General features: G+C 38.9%; 1 protein-coding gene across 6 annotated transcripts in view; it reads left to right on the top strand.

The window, feature by feature from the left end:
- Nucleotides 1–23,506, top strand: part of MYO3A (myosin IIIA) — a 118,836-nt gene that overhangs the window by 92,664 nt on the left and 2,666 nt on the right. For 5 of the 6 annotated variants that reach the window (XM_071805248.1, XM_071805249.1, XM_071805250.1 and 2 more), the window contains 9 exons: nt 684–795; nt 2,284–2,446; nt 3,100–3,186; nt 6,211–6,334; nt 7,246–8,224; nt 8,928–9,066; nt 18,705–18,814; nt 21,318–21,358; nt 22,729–22,899. In XM_071805248.1, the coding sequence (XP_071661349.1) occupies nt 684–795; nt 2,284–2,446; nt 3,100–3,186; nt 6,211–6,334; nt 7,246–8,224; nt 8,928–9,066; nt 18,705–18,814; nt 21,318–21,358; nt 22,729–22,899 (1,926 nt within the window). The remainder of the gene's footprint in view (nt 1–683; nt 796–2,283; nt 2,447–3,099; nt 3,187–6,210; nt 6,335–7,245; nt 8,225–8,927; nt 9,067–18,704; nt 18,815–21,317; nt 21,359–22,728; nt 22,900–23,506) is intronic. The other variant, XR_011737763.1, reaches the window with a different exon arrangement.

Below are 23,506 nucleotides of genomic sequence, written 5' to 3' on the forward strand. Positions count from 1 at the left end.
GTATTTTGTAATGGAGCATTTTGGAAAGTCCCAGAACACACAGGAACTTTCCTACCCAGCAGATGAGCTGGTATGTTACAGGTAATATTTGTGCATGAGCATCCTGACCTCTTTTCTTAGTCAGAATTAGTTCTGTGTAATGAATTTGCCAGATCAAATGCTTACATATGATATGTCATAATGGCACATGTGTGTTCCAAAAGGATCTGCAAAGCTGAATCCAAGAAGGTAACAAGAGCTGAGATACATCTCACATCATGTTAACTATCTCAAATGTAGGTGGTCCAGCACATAAGATTCAAAATTTTCATGATATTTCTAGATATGAAATAAGCTAATTTAGGCAGAAAAGCTTTTAAAATATTTTTATTTTGCTACGAGAGCCAGAGCAGCAAAGAACTGCTGCACAACTCTACTTGGGTTGCACACTTTTTAAAAGCCTCCTGGTATTAATATAGTATAAAATAACCCTCCAGGGTGTACAATATGTCACTCAGCCACTTTAGATTGAATTTCTCAGTACTGCATATAAATCACAGCAATTTCTTTCATATGCTGTTTTGGTTTTTTTAGTGCTATGTTTTCTTTCATGCAACTGTTTCATTATTTAAATCAATGATTTAAATGTATTTGCATCTATTGCTCACTATTAATGGAATAAAGAATCATATATTTGTCTTTAGGTATTACCTCATCTGTTACAAAACAAATGATGATCCTCCAGTCAGCCCGGAAACCTGTGCTGCCATCTTGGAAAAAGCCCACCTTGACAACTGGGTTCTTGGAAAAACTAAAGTAATTTTTTCATGTACTATATCTACATTATTGCAGTATGTCATTGTTAGCTTATTAAGCAATTTGCTTTCTCGCCCATTTGGGTGGGGTAGCTCTTGGTCTCTCTTGGTTTACAAAAAACACCCCTTGCTGGGTACTGTTTCCTGATATCTGGCTGAAATCCTGACCCTGTAAAGTGTTCAAATTCTGATCACCTTTAGCAAGGCCACACTGCAAAGCAGTATGTGACAATGACACTGCTTGCATTTTCTTTGAAAAAATGTTGTAGTAAGGATCCTAGAGAGCTAAGTGCAAGCTTTCTTAAGGAAAAGAAGTTATACTTCTTCCCTAGAGCAATCAGTCTCACAAAGGGAGAGGAGAAAGTTTGGGTTTTCCAGCCAGAGGCGCCTGTGGCAGACTGCTGAGCACTGGAGAAGTGATAGCAGGATGATCCTATATCTGTGAAGTGAGGGAAAGACTTTATTATAAGAGAGACACATGACTGTTCCTATATTCTTGCTTTTGATTCTGGCTCACTAGTCTTCGCAGTGTGCCAGAGGGACACCCACCTGCCCACCCCCAACTGACAGATCCCAGATCTGCCAGAGGAAAGCGTCACACAAGTTACTGCTCCAAGTCTCTCTATTCACTAATGTAACAGAAGTGCCCGGGAAGGATATGGATAGAGAGGCAGATGGATCCTAAACTATTTGAAATCACCTCAGCGGAGAAGGAGCAACTTCTGAGACATCTTCCTGGGTAGATGGGACAGAAGCCATGAAGTTACTCCCTCCTCAATCTTTATTTCCCTCTGCTGACTTAGTGAGGCTAATGGGCAACATGCAGCCTAAGGAAGCGGATCCTGAGATGTGAGATCTATAGCTTACATTTACTTAAATTAAGGTTAACCTGTATCTGTAGCAATGAGTGATCAAACATCAGGGGAATTCTGCAAAATAAGCATAATTATTGTCTTAATTGCACAAGCTCTTTCTTCACATTTTATTTCGTCCTAATATACATTAAGAATGTGTTTGTATCCCTTGTGCTGGACTAGTTTTTCAGGGATTATATGAGCTTCATGCTTGATAAAAGCAATTTAGTAAATAAACAATGCCTGAGACTTAATTGGAAAGCAGAGAGGTTGAAGGTTCCAGATTTGGATCGCATTTGTGTAACATACATCAGATTTGTGAAGTTAGCAAAACTGTCAGCTTCATAGTTTTGAAAACAGGTTTATAGTTACAGACTGAAGTTTTGCACATCTTCCCATGAAAACATGAATAAGCAGGGACTGACAGCAGATGTTGAAGGAGAGAGTAAGGTGAACTAATACCCAAAACACTCAAAATGTTATTTTTAACAAGAATGATCCTTTAGATACTACAGCTAAAGAATCTGTTCGTCATTTAAAACCAATTTGTAACTCCTGTTAATTAAATGGATTGAGTGCATACAGAACCTGGGAGAGCAACTAAAACTTTTGCTTGTCTGCCTACTCTTTTTAAGGTATTCCTCAAATACTATCATGTGGAGCAGCTAAATTTAATGCGGAAGGAGACAGTTGACATGATTATTTTGATTCAAGCTTATGTCAGAGGGTGGCTGGGTTCAAGGAGATACAAAAAGATAAAGGAACAAAGGGAACAAAGTGCTATTAAAATACAATCAGGTAATAGCTTTAAAACATTAAACATTTTGCTCAAAGCTAGTGCGTGTGTACAGTTGATAGATGGATGTGCATGCTGGGTGTGGATTTTATTATTTTCCTGCTGTTACATTTGACAAAATATCTTATACTTGGTGATATCTGTTCTTATGAAGAAAAAATTCTTTTAGCTAGTTTATGAGAATCTCTTTACTGAAGTTACATTTATCAATGTTACATTTAAAAGGCGATTTTAACAATGAAAGGACGTGATTGCACAGATGATACCGTTATTAATAATATTCTGGCATGCTCTTACAAGGTTGTATAATATACTATAATAATGAAAATAAAATGTATTAACCAGCCTAGATAATAAATTACACTGTTGATGGAGACATCAACTGAAATTTTTAATACATTTCAAACATCATCTTATTTCACATTCTGATTCTCTTGTGTTTTGTATTCATTTCATTCATAATAACTTTGCTTGCCAGAAAACATAGTTTTTATGTAGATTTACTGCTTGTGCTTGTTTGCAATTTTTTTAATATAAAGCCTGAAAATATTTATGAATATTTTAATGGAAGTCTGTAGTTTCTTCCAAACTTTTTTTGTTCTTGCAGCCTTTTGTGTACCTAATGGATTATTTAATTTTTGACATCTCTTTTCAGCTTACAGGGGTTTTGTTGCTCGTAAAGAATACACAAATGCAAAACATAATAAAAAAGTGGAAGAATATATTACTAGACTTCAAGCAAGTAAGAATTATTTGCTTTTGTGGCTTTTAGTGTGCTATCGCTATACAATATGTTGATCCAGACTCTTTGTTACTACCTAGCTACACTGATTGACTGTGCTCGTTTATGCATTCTGAGGTACAATTTATCTATTGTATGGCTACATACAGTGGTTGAAACAGGTCAGTGTATTCCATTCCCTGTACCTCAAGGTGGCTTAGAGACACTTTCCACAGATGTGAAGTTAAACTCCATATAAAGGTTTTTCATTCCTAGTCTGATACGTCTGAGTATTACAGCTGATGTTGTTGAAGCGCCATATGAAACTATACATATAATGTGTGAGCATGGTGTTCTGTTAGGAATAGGTTTTGTAACATGTCAGTAATAGTTACATTTGAGAAGTCTCCCACCTGTGATTTCACTCACGTTTTGCATTCTTTTTTGCCATCGCTCAATCCGACCTAGCAAAATATTCCCCCTCTTCTGCAGCAATAATTACCTTGGTTCCAGATGTATGCTGTGTGATATCCTTTTTTCCTCCCTCTATGTCTGTCCCCTCCATCCCTGCCAGAGATGTCCCCAAGCCAGATGTAGTCAAGGCAGCTCTGAAATCGGCAGCAGCACAACTAGAGAGACACAGGTCTGAAAACAGCTGGCACAAATCCACATAGCGCTTTTCAGTAATTACAAAGGTGGCAACCCCAAATATAGGCTGGTGCTGCCATTATCCAGACTACCTAGATTCACGCTATCTCAGATCTTCATGACTATGTACTGACATCAGTGCTGATTTTAATCATTGTCAGATGCATCTGTTAATGTTACTGTGTACTGAAGAGCACTTCACTGAGGTTGGTAGAACTTCATTGATGTAGAAAACCATCTAAAACCAGAATAAATCCAGTGATGTGCCAAAAATAATTACACCTCTGAAAGTTGTCAGTTATATTGAGATAATTAGCAAATGCAAAAGTATAGTACCACTTTACTCTGTTTGTTGATCTTCCCAATGTCTCTTCTTGTCCACCTTCTCTGTCTTGTGTGCAGTTTCATTTCAACTTTCTTCAGTGCATGAGAAGCCAGAATAAAAATAGAAGTCCATTTTTATTTAGCTCTCTCAGTTCACACACCCTTCCTTTGCATTTATCTCTAAAGCAATACAAAACTCCTCTTCCAGTTTGAAAACAAAATTAAGACAAGCTACTGTCTCACAACAAAGTTCTCGAGAAACTTCAAAAGTGAACTAGAATAAGTCTTAAAAGACCAGATATAGCATATATTGGTATGTCCATTGACAATGTTACTTATTTCACAATTACTCCTGTTGAATTGCTTTTGTATGAAAATGGAATGAGGATTGGCTCAGAAGTCCAAGAAATTCTAGAATTGTTCCAAATGCTTTACAATTTGCACTTTTCTAAGGCCCTGTCAGACTGCAGTATAAAAACCAATTGTGTCTCTTCCAATAAGTATTTGGGCTCCTTTACTCTATATCGAATTATCAAGATGTAACTTATGTCCCATTTATACAGTGCTTCTTAGACTGAACCAATACATCTGGTGGAGCCCAAGATGGTCTAAATTATGAGTACGGAATGCTAAAGCAAATAAAACCTAGCACCAAGTTAAACTAATGTGTTGAAATAGACTGTTTATGCTCCTTTCCCATTCTTAAGTGAGCTTGACCTTTCCCTGTGATGCAGAACACTCTCAGCAGAGCTGGGTAAGAGCTCCCTTATCTACCAGCTCCTCATGGTATTTAAATCACCTGAATCCTCCGTCTCCATAGTCTTGGTACTGCATTTGGAATTAGAGTTCAACAGAAATATTTTGACAAAATACTATGTTCTTTTTACTTTGCAAGGGATTGGCAGATCTGTGCTGAATGCCTGGAATTGCAGACTTGTCCAAATCAGAGCACTGTGGAGACTGTGCCAGTTCCCATTAGGGAATTATTTGCAAGTTCAGGAATTTTTGAGGCAACATTCTGAATGCAATTCAGTTTCTGATTAAGACACTTCAGTGTAAATGTCTAAAAGTGACCTAGGTGTCTAAACTCTTCTTATAGTCAGCAGAACCTAGAATTTGATTCATTTTATTCAAAACCACCAAATGCTCAGCTCATTTGTCCCCATATTGGTATCTAGTGTCATTTGAGATGCCCTGGGTTATCTTGCCTGGCCTTTAGCTTTATGTCATGTGGGATACCCAGCTTTCTCTCTCCAGAATGTCCTGCCTGTCTTGTTCTTTCTGCCAGCTCCACATAGATGACTTGGCTATCCTGGAGCACTTCAGATGGCACCAGATACCCATGTGCCAGCAACTGCGTCAAGCCCCTAGTGACTACTCAGCACCTACACGTCTCAGGGAATAGCCATGTTTGAGTCCTTATTCAGAGCAGAAACTTGGACTTGTGTCTCCCACAAGGCACAAGCCAAGGTGTACCTGGTCACTGTGGAGCTTAGCACATCTATCTTCCAGGCTGAGCTTTTTTATTTTGAATGATGAGTCTTTGCAAAGGGATCATGAGCTAAGTCTTCTGTAGCTGCTGAGCTATAAAATTTCCAGTTTCTCTCTGATCTAGTGAATGTTCAGCTAATTTCAAGCCTGTGCCAGAAGAGAGCGTGGTAATCTCTGTAGCCTGATAGTCAGGCATTTCCCAGGGAAATGAAAGACTGGGTCAAATCAATTGTGTGAATCAGGCAAAGCAGGTACATGAAACTGAGAGCACTGTGTTCTAGAGGCACTTCTATAGCACTGTGCTTCTGCATCATTCTGCCTCTTTCTGTATTTTCCTTAGTCCAATAAAATACAAAGAAAGAGCTTGTTTGTAACCTCATGTAGAAGGAGTACAACTTTCTGAAATCTCAAAAAAGTTTTGTGGGATGGAATAATTTCGGATTAAATGTAATCATAATAAACACCCTGGTCCATATTTTGCTATTGTTCCATGTTTAACGCTATTATCATTTGACTCTCTGAAATGTGTGGGACAGCCATTGCTTGTTGCCTAAGGTTGTTTTATATTACAATTTTTATCAGTTGCCAGAGGATACTTGGTCAGGAAGAAAAGAAAAGAACTAGCTGAGACAAGAAACAAAGCAGCAATAACAATTCAGTCTCACTACAGGGGATACCAGGAGAGGAAGATCTTCGAAAGGAGGAGGTAGTGTTATTTTCAATCTCTTATGTCATTCAAATGTGTCCCTTTTCAGTAAGTAGACTGCTGAAGAGCAGCAATGCAAGATAAAGATTGAACAAATTAAAATTATTCTAGATATGTATGCAGAGGTAATGTACATTTATGTGGAGGTTTTTAACGTCAGTAGCCAATTTTCTCATACTTTTAAGCCCAGGGAATAGGGAAAGATCAACAATATTGTCTTGCTCAGACCAAACAGCTAAAAGTTGAGTGAGGTCAATCACATTCTAAACATCTCCACAATGTAGTTGTAGTCCCAGTCTCTGAAGTGGAGCTAGTAGCACATCACCATCATTTTTTCAATGATACCATTTAAGTAGATGGACACTAGTCCAGAGGGGTGCAAAAGACTGTGAAGGAGTCCAGAGTCTTTCAGAGAGAAGGAACAGGGTGGCAGATTTCACCTTGCACTGAAGTTTTATTGATAGTAACAAAGACAGTTTAGGGAAAAGACCAAGGGTCATTCTTTCTGCATTTCTAGTGTGACTTGGCGCAGATTTCTTTCATTAACACATTTAGGATTGTAAGTATTTATACATATTTGAGGCGCTCAGAAGTTTCTGCCTTATGTTTTTGTTAACATTTAAATTAATTATTTCCTGTTTTTACAGCCCTCATGCAGCCAAGATTGTCCCCCTAGCAATTTTCCATGAACAGTTTAACAGGGGATGTCCCTTTTTGCTTTAAGAAATAATAATTGTCAGAAAGACAGAGATTGGTTTGCTGACTTTAATTCCAGCTCCATGCACTAAGTCTTTCCAGTGTTACAATGTATCAGATTGACATTTAGTACACAAACACCACCAAAGGTAAAATTGTCATTCTCTTTCATCTCCTTCAGCTATAATTTTTGCCCAAAACTCTATTCCATTCAGGCAATCACTTAGAAAGGAACAAACTGAAAATGCAGCATCAGTTAGTGAAAAGGAAAAGGATGAAGAGCTTGAAGATAATGAGGAAAGTCCAGCTGGAGTGAAGAGTGCCCTTACTAAAACAGAAGAAGAAGCAGCTGTTGTTGTTCAGAGCCATTACAGAGGCTACAGAGTCCGTAAAAAAATGAAGGAAGAGCACAAAAACATAGCAGAGGAAGAATTATCGGCTGTGGAATTCCTTGAAGCACAACTGCAGCCAGCTCAAAATGATACACTGGAAGAGGCAGCAAACGAGGAGACTCAAGATGAAGCTGATGCTGTTACTGACAGTGAGTGCTCTGGGTACATTGACACAAGGAACGTACAGGAGCAACAGGAAACATGTACCAAAGGAGAGGGAGCTTCTGTGAAGCAGAACCCTTCAGTAGAACGTGTTGGTGAAGGTGAAGAACAAGCCTCTTCGGAAGAGCTGTCTAGGAAATCTTGTGTCAAAATCACAGCTGAACCTTGTCCCCAGCAAGAGCAAGATAATCAAGACACACTCAGTGCAAATGGACAAAAACAAGAATCTGCTGTGGTCCAGCCCAGGACTGACAGAGATGTGGAAAGAAACCACCTGAAACATGAAGCAGTGGTGCCTACAGGACGTAAAGGAATTATAAGAAGAGAGTCACTAAGAGGCTCACGGAAGCAAGTTGAGGCAGAAAAACGACGTTCAGAAGACAAAGAGAAGGCAGCAGTGGTTATTCAGAGCAGTTACCGGTGTTACAGAAGAAGGGGACAACTCAGAAAAGAAGGGAAACTACCTTGCAAAACTCAAGAGAAAACTATAAAGGAGCCAACAGAAGCAGTACACATTCAAAATAATGATCCCAAACCAACAAAAGACAGGGAAAGCACCAGTACAGAGGCTGAAGACTCTAAGATGCTGAAGGGAGACTCAGAGAAAGAGGCTTGTGATTTGGCAGCCTTTTCGCGGCAGGTAAGAAGCTTATAAGCTACATATGTTGAGCATTTTACTCTGGGCAATCTCAGTATACTCCGAGCAATGACGGAATGGCAAAGTTATTTTACTGGCTTCAGCGGCAAAATTTCACTCTCTAAACTGAGACTGAGATTTTGTAATGAGTGTTCTATAAAAATGCATATTTTGAGCTGCAAGAGAAAATACCCTTTTCAGGAAGGAGGGAAAGGCAAAGCTAGAGCGCTGGGGAAAAAAAAAAAAAAAGCTAATTTTAACCTGGTTTAGGTTAAATGCAGCAGATTTGCCTTTATCGAAATATGTGTTTACCAGGCAAGGTATTCAATCAGTAAACTTGTGAAATGTCTCTGTAAATGCAAATAGAAATTGGTGTGTCAACGTCAGAGACTCACACATGTGCAGAGAAGTTTGCCTACAGCTATAGAAGCTATTTTGCATCAGCAAGGCATCATCTGCGCACATGTGTGACCCAAGATAAAGTACCTACAGGACTGGGCTGCAGTGTGGAGTTTCCTACATGTCTTTCTTCTTTTTTTTTTTTTTTTTTTTAAGAGGAGTGGGGAGATGAGTACGGTAGGAGCCTAAATGCAGTAGGTGGAGCAATACCTTTTAAATTCATTCTCTAATCCACTATTTTACCTTTGATTGCCTTGGAACATATACACTTATGTAATAATGTAAAATCCTGTGTTATGTTTTTCAGATATCGAAATTATCTGAAGACTACCTAGCATTGCAACAAAAATTGAATGAAATGATATTGTCACATCAGTTGAGACCCGTGATGCTGTCCAAAGATAAGCAAGCTAATGGTCGACTTCCTTCTCATATTTGTCAGCCAGGTAATGTTGAACCTTACTCTTAGCAGAATTTTCATTTGTAAACAGGTCTGTCAAGAAGCAGCTCCTAGTCATGATTTTAAAGGCTAGATGAGCTAGCTCTGGCTTCTTGTATAACTAAAGGTGTTTGGTTTGGTACTGTGTCAGCGTATGTCTGGAATATAGTTTCCAGAGAAGCAGCCAAACTTGATTGTGGTTTACATATTCACCATTTTTCTTGATATTTTGTTTCAGTATTGATTTAGATTGGTGAATGACGCACTGTGAGACGTAGACATAGCATCTCTAGAAATACTTTTGTTCTGTAAAAATTCCTCGTTGGCTCTTTTCTACTCATGTTACTCATCTGTGTGTGCTATTGGTAAGATATAGGACTATGTTTCAAAAACAAAATATTCTTTTTAGGTACTGTGTCGAACAGTTTACCAAAGTCTGTCACATTTATGCTGAGTAAAGTTTTAACTATCCCCAAATGCAACTGAGGCTGTCAAAACTTGTAACCGTGTTGGTGGGCATGTTCTTAAAATTGCAAGTGAAGTTTTATTAATAATTGGCATCCATTTAACTCAGACACTTAAGAGGACATTACCCCTGAAAATACACTCTGAAGTTATTTATATTCCAGTTAACAGGGGCAGTTAACACTTGGGGCAGGTTAGGCAGCAGTGGGGAGGAGTACTGGGAGAATCAAGGTGGGAGACATGGCATTCAGAGCAGGCAGGTCACTAAGGCCTGTGCCCATGGGGAAATCCACAACAGCTGACTGAGCTGCTCGCATCTCTTCAGTTGGAATAGGTGTAACAAGAGACTTCATCAGCCTGTGTCTTGGGCCACAGATGTGGAGGAATTTGAGGGCAAACATGGCAGATGACAGGGGCTGGTTTCCATTTCTGCAGAGGGGGGTTGTGCCAGCCCATGCCACCGCACTGCCTGTGGGGAAGATCTCTGCTCCTCCCTGCTCAATTGGGGCCATATCCAGGACTGTCCCTTGCTGCCCAGAGCTAATTGTACTATTTTCATTATAACATTGTGGTTTCAGTTGTCATGTATGCTGAAACTTCTTTCTGTTCCCACGGTTACATTGGAGAGACCCTAAAAGTACTTCACCCCCACTTTGCAGTTCTCTCAAATGGACAAGATGCTAAAATGAGGGCCTGGTGTTTATAAAATCTAAACCTCTAAGTGCAAACTGGCTGGTAGTAGATAATCCATGTAGTTCAACCTGATTCCAAAACCAAAGACTTTAAGAGAAGACAGATGTGAAATGGAAAAACAAGTGTCATTATCATTCATTAAAGACAGAACAGTTCTTGTATTTGTCATTAACAGGTTCATACTGAGTTCTCTATTAAATATTGCTGATTTTTGACACGATAAACTTGAGGAACTCACATTTTGGAAAATAACTCTTGCTTCTTACATATTTTCCTACAGAAGCTAGAGAAGAGAGATATATAGAAGGAAAGAGAATACACAAATCCCTGATTTATTAGTTAAAGATCTCACTACTTACACAAGTGAATCAGGTCAAAATATATCAGTATGTTCATGCCATGTGCAAAATTTAGCAGTCTACCCTTCACATTGCTATAAATTTAAGTAGCTCTACAGGAAGCAAAAGGATGCCAGAGTTCGTCATCTGTGCATGCAAACCTGCTTCAAGTGTTGACCACTCAGACACTTCACTTCCCTTCATCTCTGAAATTGGCCCACTGCTTTAAACCTCTGTCATCTTATAATACAGTGTTTTGCCAATGGTAAACTGTGTGAAAGTGCTGCATTGTATCCCTTTGAACACTGACATGAAAAATGTCACACATTTCTTTGAACAGAGTCAAAATGCTTTTTACAACAACACTGAAACAATTGTTCAGTTGCATAAGAGATCAGGTCTTTTGCTTCATTTTAATAAATAGAAGGAAATAAGATTTTTTTTACAAGCTAATGTTGTGTGGCCTTAACAAAAGGAGGATTTATTTTCTTTATGTTTTCTCCTGACAAATGTCTGCATGTGCGACATAACGGCACTTAGCTCTTTGGTGCACCAGGCAAAATCTTTATAGAAATTCTTATGCTTTACAAGTCCCCCACTTTTTCTCTTATGGATGCAAAAATTGAATGTTTGCTGTCTTGACTGCCTTTTGCAAAAAATGTCAGCAATACATGCCTCATGCAGAATTTTTGCAAATTTTTTTTTTCAAAATAAATATGATGGACACACGCTTTGTTATTTATTAAATTGGTGCAAGTTGGCATGTAGACAAGCCCTGGTCACTGCTGCCCAGCTAGTCACTCGCTTGAATGCTTTGCTCCAGTAAGTCAAACCACCCCAAAACCAGTCCTCATTCAGTTCTTGTTAGAACTCATGTTCCCGGTCTTTCTGTAGCAAACTCTTGCTTGATACAACAGGCAGTATCACACTTGGAGCTGGGTCTGGCTCCTCTGTCCCTCTTACCCCACTGCTCTGAGCTGGGCAGCCATAGTCTGTGTTTCCTGGTTTCTGTTGTTTGCTCAAGAGCCTCAGACAACTTGTGTGGCTACTCACGATAAATGCAATGAAGGTGACTTTTGCCAGGCATTGAACTTTGAAAAAGTAAGAAAGAAGGCCGACTGGGCTTCAGCCAGACAGTGTTCTGCCAGCCTTCCTGGCCACGACATGAAGTTTCACTCACTGCAGCACAGTGTGACAGTGGGCACCAGGCTCAGCTGCTCACCGGGGACATGGACTGATGGCAGCAGAGACCCAGGCCCTGGTTTCTCACGTCCCCACAGCCAGATTTCTAACTGCTAACCAGTCCACTGGAAGACCTTTCTTGGTGTGGAATGTGAACTTTATTTTTCTACATTTGAATGTAATTCATACAACGGGAAAACTGTTTCCTTTCCAGCTCTGATCAATGCACAGGGTACTGAAGGAAGAGAAAACACTGCAGTAATTCCCCAGCTTGCCCATGAGCCGGTTGGAGCCTAAACATTACAGAGCCCAATCACAAAGCTGTGTTGTCTTAAGTAGAAGTTCATTATAGAAGACATGACCTAACCAGATGTAGAGAATATTCAAGTAAAAACAGGCCTGTGTTCAGTTCATTTAGGTTGTGCTGTCTACAGCACAGGAGTTATCAGCATTCTGAATATCATACTTTCTTCCTGTATGCTATATAGGAAGATAACTACATAAAACAAACACTTAAAGTGACTTACTGCAGACTGTCATGCTAAAGTGAAGCGAGTAGACACGGTGAGTGATCCACTGTCTATTAAACAGGGAGGAGCCTTCCTACCTTCTTGCCAACATTATGTGTTACGGTATAATTTATACACACATATTTACAGAAGAATATTATTTTACTGAAGGTTTCCCTCTAGGGCTACCTTTGCTGTCCTACCCTTACAAAGGCAATGGTTGTTTAGCTTTAGCTGTTCTTTAAATCATGTAGTATTTACCTATTTGTAATTACTTTGGTCATTTACATTTATTTACACTTCTTCCTTAGCTTCACTAGTTTTATATGTCGTTTTACAGCCATAACATGTGAATCGTGTTTTATAGCTGTATGGCAGATAGGAATACTTGTCTGCCTTCACTGGTGGGTAGATGGCCATTGTTCAGTTTGAGAATTTACTGGCTCCTCTGATGAAATATTCTGTTACATTGCTACCCACAGAAGGGGAGGAACTGTGGGGCAGCTGGATGGTGTACTATGACAGATGTTCAGATTTTCAAAACTGTTTATTTTAATAAAAATACAAAGCCTGCAGTTTAAAGAATGTATCAGAAAAAAAAAAAAAATAAATTAATCTTAAATCCACAAGGTTAAGTTGTTCTTAAGTGAATTTATTTGTATTTATAAAAATGCATAAAGCAAACTGCACAAGTTTCCTGGAATAAACAACATTCCCTGTGGCTCGAATTTCTGAGTAGGTTATATTTGCTTGCTAAATGCATTCAGCTAAATGCATTCAGCTAAACATAATGGCTGCATCTCAGGACTGCAACTTTGGACTGCTAGTGAGCTTTGGATTACAGTGGTGTCAGAACAGATGCACAAATAGCCACTGTCAAGTTTTTTGAGGTCAAAGCCTGAAGTGAGGAGAATTTGATCATTATAGTAGCAAGTTTTTTCTTTTTTTCTCCAGATGAATCATGGTGCCCATCCTTGTAAGTATTAAATGACAGTTCAAGTACAAAAATCTCAGGAAGAGAATTTGCTATATTTAGAAATAAATTCATGCAGTGCAAGGAACTCCAGTGCAGCTGAGGACTTTTTCAGCAACACAAAGCTGTGATATGGGCAGGGTTTTCATCCAGGATTCCTCCCGCTGTAGGCTGCCGCAGCACTGTTCGTGTGGGGTTTGTGGGCAGCCTTTGCAAGAAGGGAGCCCGTGTAGCCCTGGGCAAGCAGACCAATATTCACGGGCTGGTCTTTCTTTGCAAGTGAGCAGCCAGCCAGGGAGCACCAAGGTGGGACTGGAGAAAAGCAGGGTAGTCAAGTGCTTCTACTGTTTGATCATTCTCAGCTACTGGAGTGGCCCTTTGGACACCAGGCCACAGAAGATCTGTGTGGAACTGGTCAGATCCATGCAGAGTATAAGGTTTGGGAGGTCACGGAAGTGGAATACAGCCATTTTCCTTTAAACATCCTCTCCTAAATAGCAATAATCCCAGGTCACCAGGTGCTCCGAAATGAGAGTTTTACTGTCAGCCAGAGACTGAAACTGCTTCCCACAGTGAGTCTCACAGGACTTAGGCTCAAGAGATCCAGCGCTCTCAGCTCCTGCTGGATGCGGTCAGGAAGTTCTTGGTCTCTAGCGGTTCCTAATTCTAGGTCTGTGCCAGAATAATCCCTCTGCTTTCTCCAGACTGCTAAGTATTTGCACCCATCAACTGTAATTTACAAATCTGGCTGTGGTAAACATCCCATGAATAAACAATACCTAAACATTTCTGCCCAGAATGTTAGAGAGCAGTGCTTTTCTATGTGTAAATCTCAAACTTGAGTAACTAAATCCTAATACCATGTACTATTAGGACGGTAAAAAGGTATGCACATAAATGTTGTAAGCAGTAGTAGCTGTTCACTTCTTATTGTCAAATCCTGAAATTCCAGTTACTGTATTTGCCTTTTTCTGTTACTTCCAGGCCCCACTACAAAACCCATACAATCACTGCTGTCCCTCTTGTTTTTCTTCCTGCTTTGTTCTGAGCCTGTCTTTATACTTCCTATCCCCACAAGATGTGGAACGGCACTGAATCAAACACGTAACATTTCACTTAAATGACCTGAAGACAGTTTTATCTGTTTTGCCAGGTGGCCTAGTAAATAGAGACCTTTCATCACATAGATGCTTATCACAGCTGTAACCACACTATTTCTCCAGTCTTTCAGTATAAGATCTGTTGTAAGTCATACGTTAATTTACATTAGCATCTGTGGTTGTTGATTCCTCAAGATTATTGTCTTCCAAGCTTATCATATGTCAGAATGTGTAGACACAGTTCAACCTAAAGGGCTGTTGATACCGTCTCATCTTTATGCAAGCATTTCTTGCTCACACTTGAATGTTTCAAGCACATGCAGCTCTTCGCAGTTTCTGTAGTTTCTGATGGTATTCAGGATGTATATATATTAAATGAGCTGGTCCTATATTTCATTGTCCCTTTTCTTATTTTTGAAGTGTATTTAGAGCTTTCAGTAAGGACTGAGTGTGGAAGTAGTAATACATTGTCATTGAACACCGTAGAGTCTAAGGTTGTGTGTGCAAGACAAGCTAGCTGAGATACTGATAAGAATAAGGAATTTTCCATAGTTTTGCTAAACCTTCTTTAATGTTACCTGGCAGCCACACTGTGCACACTCCTTTGCTGACCCCTGACTTTGTAATTCATTCACTATCATGGAGAATGACCTTAACTTTTATTAGACTTTCCATCATCACTTGACCAAATGTATGTTTTGACAGTCTGCTTCAGGTTTGGGCAGCAGAGAGATGTCAGTTCCTGAGTATGGGTTACAGCATGGCTGACATTTGCTGTTAAGGTTCAAAATAAAAGCAAAACATCTTTCTTTTGACTAATTAAGTACTGACTGCATGCACTTGGGCAGTTTGAGGAAAATCTTTGTCCCTTTCAACTTGTTCAACTCATCTTCCTGTTGGTAAAGCCTTTAAAAAGGAATGTTTGTGTAGCATCAAATGTTTTTGTTTCCAGTTTCTCCTATGCATTGCTTCTAAGGCACAGGAATGTGTCACAGCACAGACAGCACCTGTGCAGGTAGATACAACCATAGGACACAGGCTGGCTGCAGAGCCAGGAGCCTCAGCACAGGCCTTTGGTCCTGCTCCTTAGCTGTGCCACCAACTAACTGGGACGTGTCACATGCATTTGCTGTGCCAGCGACTAGCTGAGATGTGTCCTGTGCACTAGCTGTGCTACTGACCAACTGGGACGTAACAAGTCTCGGTGTGTCTTGTTTGATGCGTCTCATTTATCCTGCTAGTAGGATAGGAATGATAGTGCCCACCTGACATTTCCAAAGTGCTTTGGTGGCTGCTGTTATGAATGGTCTTCATATCGATGTTGTGACGTATGTAGTTAAATATTTGTTAGATGGAAAGCCTCAGTTTTCCTTTTACATGTGAAGTACGTGGCCAGATCTTGCTAGAGATACTTGAAGTCCTAAGGAAAAATAGGCTCTAAGATATTTTACTATGGAGAGATTGAGCTTCAATAGAAACCTCTTCTTTGTAATGGACTCTAGAAGCAACATAATTGGCCTGTTAATAAGTGAATGGTTTTACACCCGCTTTCTGCTTCATTGCCTACTGCAGAAAGGTATAGGCCATCTGGAAAACAGGCGCATCAAACTCACCGTTTATCAGGCTTGGGTATCTAATTTGCCTTCCACCTTTAATTCCATTAAGTAAACGATTTCTGGAATTACCAGCAACTAATGAAAAAGCAAATTTTACTTTGCACAGTGAGTTATCCAATACAAACAACTACCACATCAGCTTTATTTCAGTAGCAACGAACACAGAAATCTAAGTGTAGAAGAAAATCACAGGTTCACTTTCTGGTGAAACAAAGCAAGCTAAATCCATCAAACTACTTTTTACTTACTGTATAATTTGGAGACAACACTGAGAATTGCATTTTCAGCCCTCTGCAATTTTACAAAGGAACGATGGAGGTGCAAGCTTAGAAGGCTGGCTGCCCCAACATGGGATTTCTGTCCCCTCAGTTCTTTTGCATAGCTCATGCATATGTACAAAACAGAAGCTGAGATGAAAAGCTATTTTTACTGAAACCCTTATCATTGTTGAAATGATGGGGTTTGAATGTAAGAGGAGTCTTCTTTGCAGAGCACATACACAAGAAGTATACAAGTAACTTCAGCTGGAAAAATTGTAATCTAGAATATGATAATGCTTTGTGTGTTTGACAGTGATGAATTAAATAATGTAAAAGCAAATATTGTGATGCATTCTTAGGAAACAATAATTCTTTTTAGGTATTATGAGAGTGTTTTCCTTGGGATTTTCCAAAAGTTCCTAATTTGGCTTAATTTTCTTTTACCAGATTTTCATGCAGTCAAGATTTTTTATACCATTTTTGAAAATGTCCTACAGACACAGGGTTAAGTGTTTCTGTTCAATTATACTGAATTTTAAGGGGTTTTTTTAGGCATTGTTTCTGTCTTAGGCTCCTGTTGTGTTTAAAAATAAAATAAGGAAGATATGCCTCTGTCACAAATGGAAACTTGGATAACTCCAGGTGGCCCACTTGAAATGCAACAGCCCACATAAGAGCACAGTCAAGCCTGCTGTACCTATTCAAATCAAATAATGTGATTTATATTTAATGCAGGTTACTGAAATGAATGTATTGCATCTAAATTTCATTGTCTAACATAAGTTATCTGTACCCTGGCTTAGAAAAACACCATTGTTCTCCTAAGTGCAAAATGTTAAAAGATATTTGTTCATTCATTACATGAGAAGCAGTCTGCATTTCAGATAAGGAACTAAAACAACAAATGTAATCATTATCCAGCTACAATTTAAATTAACATTATTAATCCTGCCTCCTCTGTATATCTGTGACCTTTACAAGCCTTTATTTATCACACATAACAAAAAAACTTGCACAGCTAATTTAGCAGGAGTCAACACTGATGTATTACTGATCGTTTCTCATTTTAAATGATTGCACCACCTCCTTAGTTAAAAAGATACCTGATGTACATGGGAGAGATTTTATTTTTGTCACGTAAAATGGTTTCTGATGGTCATTAGAGACTAAATACATTCTTCCTTCTAAGACTCAATCACATGTAGTTAGCACATTGGGGTTATGGAGTTCACTTCATGTGAAAGAGGATTAGATCGAAAAAATACACCTCAGCAATTCATTGGGAGCAGACCCTCATTCCACCCTCATACTATATTCATTTATGAGAAAGGAGATGTTTTTTTACCCATGGACTGTCCTCTGAATACTTCTGTGATGGGACAGAAACAATCTAAAACCTCACCAGATTATGCAATATACCCGGACACATGGTTCACCGTGCCTAGACCTTGTGCTGTGCGTTCACTCATTGCCCTACATGTGTCCCTATGACCCATCTCTATTGCAGGTGTTCTGCTGCCCTACAACACCCACCTGTTGCATCAGAAAGGAATTCACATAGCCCCCTATTAACTTCTTCTATAGCTGGAGCTGCATGTAAGGTGATCATGCTCACCAGGCTGTTCATTTGTGTTTCCTCAGCCCCTCAGGGTCAGTTCTGGGGTCTCAGAACCTATCAGCACATGAACCCTTAGTAGCCCTATGTCTTAGAACAGTGAGAATTGCATATAGATTAACAAGCAAATATCCAACACATTCATGTAGTACGCTATGTGCCAGCCAGTATAACCCACACGTCACTGTCTAACTCTGAGTTTGGAGACTGCCAGGGGACAACAGTTCCGTTTTGTGTTAAAATCTTGGTTTTGTTTGCATTAGAATGAGACATTTTTTGCACGTTTGCAGAAAGTTTTTATAGAAATGGAAGTTGAATACACTAAACCAAAATACATTGGATGCAATGAATGTGGTCACACTGTATTGCCCGGTGGTACGTGATTTGGCTTGAAACAGAACAGCCTCAGCAGGGGACCCTGCAGAAAATCTACACCTTGATAATGTAGAGGACTAACCTCTGAATCAGAGGTCTAATGGTAATTCCATCATTCGGCATCTTAGTGATTCACTTGAGTCTGAAAAGATATCACCCCCACCACCCAGGTCCCTGTTAGGAGATGGTAACCTTCCAGTAGCCATTACCTTTCAGAACCCTTTTTGGAATGTGGAGCATCAACCCTTTTCAGAAGGAGAAACCTGTGCCTGGCAGACTGCTGGGCTGACATTCGTTATGTGGCACGTGTCCATGTGGCAGTCAGGCCTCAAACGGTTAAACCCATTCCCCTTTCCAGTCTGGTCATGGAAGTGCCCCGCTTGCTTTCTTGAGTCACTGCAAGCCGTAAAACTGGCTACATGGAATTTTTTGCTCTGTTTTGTGAAATTCTCTCCTGTTTTTATTGAAGCCTCCCATTTTGTGAAGAAATAAGCTTTGCTATCTTCTGCTTTTTTACAGTTGCGGCCAAAGTAGAAGACTCTCGCCCAAAGCAGAGACCCCCAAGGAGGCCACGGAAGCCTAAGACATTAAATAATCCTGAAGACTCCACCTACTACACTCTAATACATGTGAGTTTAGGAAGCTTTTGTTGGCTAAGACCATCAGATAATTCCCACCTAAACTGTCTTTTTTATTGCCTGATTCCCTGTATTCATTTCTAATACAACATAAGACCTTTGTCCTCCAGAAAGGAGGCAGGCCCCAGACTTCACGTTTCAAACTGGATTTGATATTATTAAGGTTCAAAGTTACCCTGATTTGCGCCCTGGGTCAGGCCAATTTTTAGTTTTGTACCTAAACATACACAGATTGTTTATATGCATAAGCAGCATTTGCACTTTCCAAACTCACATTAAGTGCCTGGTCTCTGTAGTTCCTTGTAAGTCACGAGAGAGAAACAGGTTCATTCGGAGAGCTATTTTGAGTGTCTAAATTAGTGCTTGATCTTGCAGAGAGAGCAAATATTAAAATAGGCTGTATTAGTATGCATACTGTAACTTCCTTTACAAATGTGTCAGATTGTGATTATGAAGGAACTGGCAAATACCAACAGCTCAGGAGACTAATGGATTTGAGTGTCTCTATATATAGCCTGTGGTCCAAGTTCAGATACCAAGGGCTGCTTTCCACTCTTGACGTCAGTGCCCTTAAAAGAAAAAAAAAGGTAAGAAAGCAGAGAGAAAACGTAAAAGCGGCTCAGAAAGCAGTTCCAACAGAAAAGCAATTAAACTCATTTGCTCGAGGTGGCTGTATCTTTGTGACCCATTTTATCAGCCAGTGAGAGCCCAGCTAATAAACTAACCATAGCAATTGCTTCTCCTTTCAACAGAAGGTGTCACCAGGGCCTTCAGGGAGAGCTGTGTCTGGCATACCAAAAAAGACAAATACGGCTATGTTTTATTATGGTGGCTTTGAAATAACACTGCTTTGGAACCATGGTATTCTGAAAATAAATGACATTCTTAAAAATAAATTGGCATGTAAGAATAAGATTCGTTTTGTGAAAGCAAGACTGGTGACATAAAGGACTGAAATGAAAGGCATGACACTGAATTCTGTATCAGGAAATTTCCAAAGTGAAGTGTAATTCTAAAGTAAATTCATATTTAGAAAGCTGAGACTATACTGTCAGGGACATAATATTTTCTGAAAGCTAATTTGTTACATGACCAGCTCAATGTCAGAAAACAGCCGTCACATCAGTGCAAACAAAAACTGCAGTAATGCCAGGGAATTTTTAAACAAATTTTTAGCAGCAGTTTTTCAAGGTATTAATCGATATTAACCTCAATTAGTTGTGTTTTTCATGAAGCCGTGAAAAAGAGAAGCCTGTCTTCCTAACACTGGTAAGGGAAGGGTTCAGTATAAATATACACTGAAGCTTAGAAATGAGACCTACTAGTTTGTATATTCTTAGGCATTGGCCAAGCCATTGAGCTCTAACTTGAGGGCAGTCAGCTTTTCCAGCTATCATGAATTTTCTACCTTATTAAAAATCTCTGTGACCTGCAGGTGTTTGCAGATGATTATCAAGCCCAGAAAAAGAAAAAAAGAAAAATTAAAAAAAAAAAAAAAGCATTTTTTGAAAAATTTCCTCTGTCTTCTGCAAAAACAGATTATTTCTCTCACAGGTTACTGATATTAATTAGACACCTTGCCTTCTGACTCACCTCCTTACATATCAAATGGGCTCAAGTGGTGCACAGATACAAATAAAGTCAGACAATAGTCCATTGCTCATACAAGGCACTAAAAGTTTATTTTGGGGGTTATTTCTTTAGATCAGCCTATCGTTTTGAAATTACATGTCTTGTGCATTTACCTGCACAAGTGTCTGCCCATCAGGATTTCTGGTTCTCAGTGGCTTTGCAGTGGTACAATTCTCTAATTCTAATAAATTTTCATTAGTTTGCAAGAAACACAGAAGATCAAAATTAAGACCATCTGCGCTTAAAAATACTGCTTTTGAAGTGTGATGCTTTAGATGCTGCAGCATAGCATTGTTTTGGCTGCAGGGACAGAGATAAGAAATTATTCATATTTCCTTTACATCTCTCCCTTCGGCATTTCTGGATGTTTTATATCCTAAAGGTGCTTTTGCCACCTAGTATATTGCTTTTTATATGTCCATTTTGTTCTCCTAAAACCTGTGACAAGACTGCATTGACATTAATGAGGAGATTATACCTGCTCCCACTGTATTGCCTGTATTCATGGAAATTCTCATGGCATCGCAATAAATTTGCCTCAGTGAGATAGTGTTGTCCACTTCTATTAAAACAACTATAGATATTTGAAAGTTTTAGATCCCCATTTTGTTCTGGTCATGAATACTTCAGCTTTTTTTCACGGTATGGCAACTGAAATTTGGGAGTAACAATGCTAATCTCATTCTTAATCTCAAGGATCCTGAAAAGAGATTTTTTCTGAGGCATTTCCTCAGCAAATTAGATTCTCTGTATTTTCTTTTTAACAAAAAATATACAACACTCTCCTACCTAACATATAGATAAATTGTATCTTTGCATAAGCTTTCCTTTTAGTATTTTTAATTACTTTGTATTTTCTTAGAAATCAATACAAGATGAAAAACGGAGACCAAGAAAAGAAAGGTAATTTTTTTCATTATTTCACTATTAGTAGTCTAGAAATAGTTCTTAGCTGTTCTTGACCAGGAGAATAAAGCATTAAAATAGCCTGGTAATTTGATGATTCACAGGAAAGACACTGTATACAAAGTTAAAATATGCAATTTTCAGTGACAAAAAATCCATTATAGAATTCAGTCATTCAGTTTTCCTACAGCATGGCCCTTTACCATGGCAACACAAGCACAATAATAAGTTAAGATAAGGTCCACATCAAAGCTAGTTCTGACACAGAAAATAATTGAAGGTGCTTAAAATTGCAGTCAGAGCAAATGAGCAACCAGTTCTTTTTTATTAGCAAAAATACAAAGCCTGCTAAAATTCTTTCCTAAAAAAACAGAGGATTGTTTGGAAATAGATCATTAAATTAAAAAAAAAAAAAAAAAAAAAAGGAATTATTAATAACAGTTAAGGAAGAATAGCTATTGAAATTTCAACCAGAAGTCTTTTCTTGACAATATACCTAACCTATGTTGATGGATCTCTGCAGAAATAAAGGAAGCAATAAATCTGCCCTTCTGTATCTTGGATCCTTATGTGTGCTGTAGATCTCATTCACACCTCCTGACATACATCATAGCTTTCTTTTATTTGTGTTTCTATACTTCAGCTTTTGGGCAGCTCTCCAGTGTTTTTTCTTATTTGGCCTCAGTTAGGTTTCAGTCATTCTAGATCTAGTTAACCAGTTCCATGGCTGCATCTTCTTTCACGTGCTGACTCTGTATTAGTAGAACATCGCAACTGGAAACAATTAGTTATTTCTGCTTTCTACCAATGTCAGAATTGAATTCTGAACCTTTTTTTTTTTTGGTTGCTTTTAGAATATTCTTTTTCCCCTAGCCATTCTAAACTGGATGTTGGGATTGTTTTTTTCTGTACATATGATACCCTGGATAGCATTAATCTGACAAAATAACAGACATCTGCATTATTGACACTGATATCTGAACTTCTCCTCAGAAAAAAAAAAAAAAATAGTAATCTTTAGGAAAATGATTCATCTCCTCTTCAAAGAGATATCTAAAATAGGTCAGGTGAATTATACCATGAAAATTACTCTCCATTAGTATAATGGCAAATCCAAATGATTTCAGTCATATACATCTACTTTATGAACATCTAAAAGTATTTAGCATTTCAAAATTCTCAATATCTGCATCATACAGGAGTCACGCTTCAGAGACTGATTTCTTGTGCTTATATATAAATATATATTTTCTTAGATCCTCAACACATAGACACAACTAATAATTGTATTTGTTGCCTTGTTTTTGAATGTTGAATATAATATTGAAAAGTGAAACTGTTAACTTAGTGCACTTATTTATTGACAGCCTGAGCAAAGTGCTAGATTTAGATATCTACTACCAAGAAATTTCATCTACTGATTCCACCTCGAAGGACAGCAGTTGTACCATAAAAAGGAAGAGACACCCAGCTGAGCGCCGGACTTCCATTTTAAGAGATACTGAGTGCAGGACTTCAGTTCTAAGAGCAACTGAGCGGTAATTCATAAAAAATAATAATAGGGGAAAAAAATGTTGTATATACTTGTTGAGATATTCAAAAGATTCACAAGAAGAAAGATAGACATAAAAAATTAGACATAAATCTATTGTTTTATTCATGGAATCTTGTCAAATTATCTTGTAAAATGTATAGCTGAAAATTCCCCATCTTTATGCAGCAGGGAAAATGCTTGCTATATGACTGGTGTTCAGCCTACCTGCTAGTTTTTGGCTTCCCAAATGCCAGGTGAGATAGATGGACATCTACTGTAAATCTCTGATCTAAAATCAATTAAACTAAAGCAGAACTTAAAACTTCTATTTCTACCTCAGTTGGGCTTTAAGTTGGGTGGATGTGTGCTCAACTTGCTGCCCACTTTCTGCAGACAGGACACCAGCTTGGCTGCCTCCCTGTGTTGTCCTGTGTCACACGTGTCCATCGCATGTGGTGGACCCCACCAGGGTGGGCAGCAGGAGGAAGGCGCTGCAGGGTGGGCTTGCTCAGCCTCCTCTCTTCCCACACACTTCAGAGAGGGTGATGTTTGCTGGGCTAAGGAGTTCAGGTTCTCGCTTTTGCCAATGCACCCGCACACATGGCACGTGC

The sequence above is a fragment of the Patagioenas fasciata genome, chromosome 2 (assembly GCF_037038585.1).
Source record: "Patagioenas fasciata isolate bPatFas1 chromosome 2, bPatFas1.hap1, whole genome shotgun sequence".
In the NCBI taxonomy this organism is placed as follows: domain Eukaryota; kingdom Metazoa; phylum Chordata; class Aves; order Columbiformes; family Columbidae; genus Patagioenas; species Patagioenas fasciata.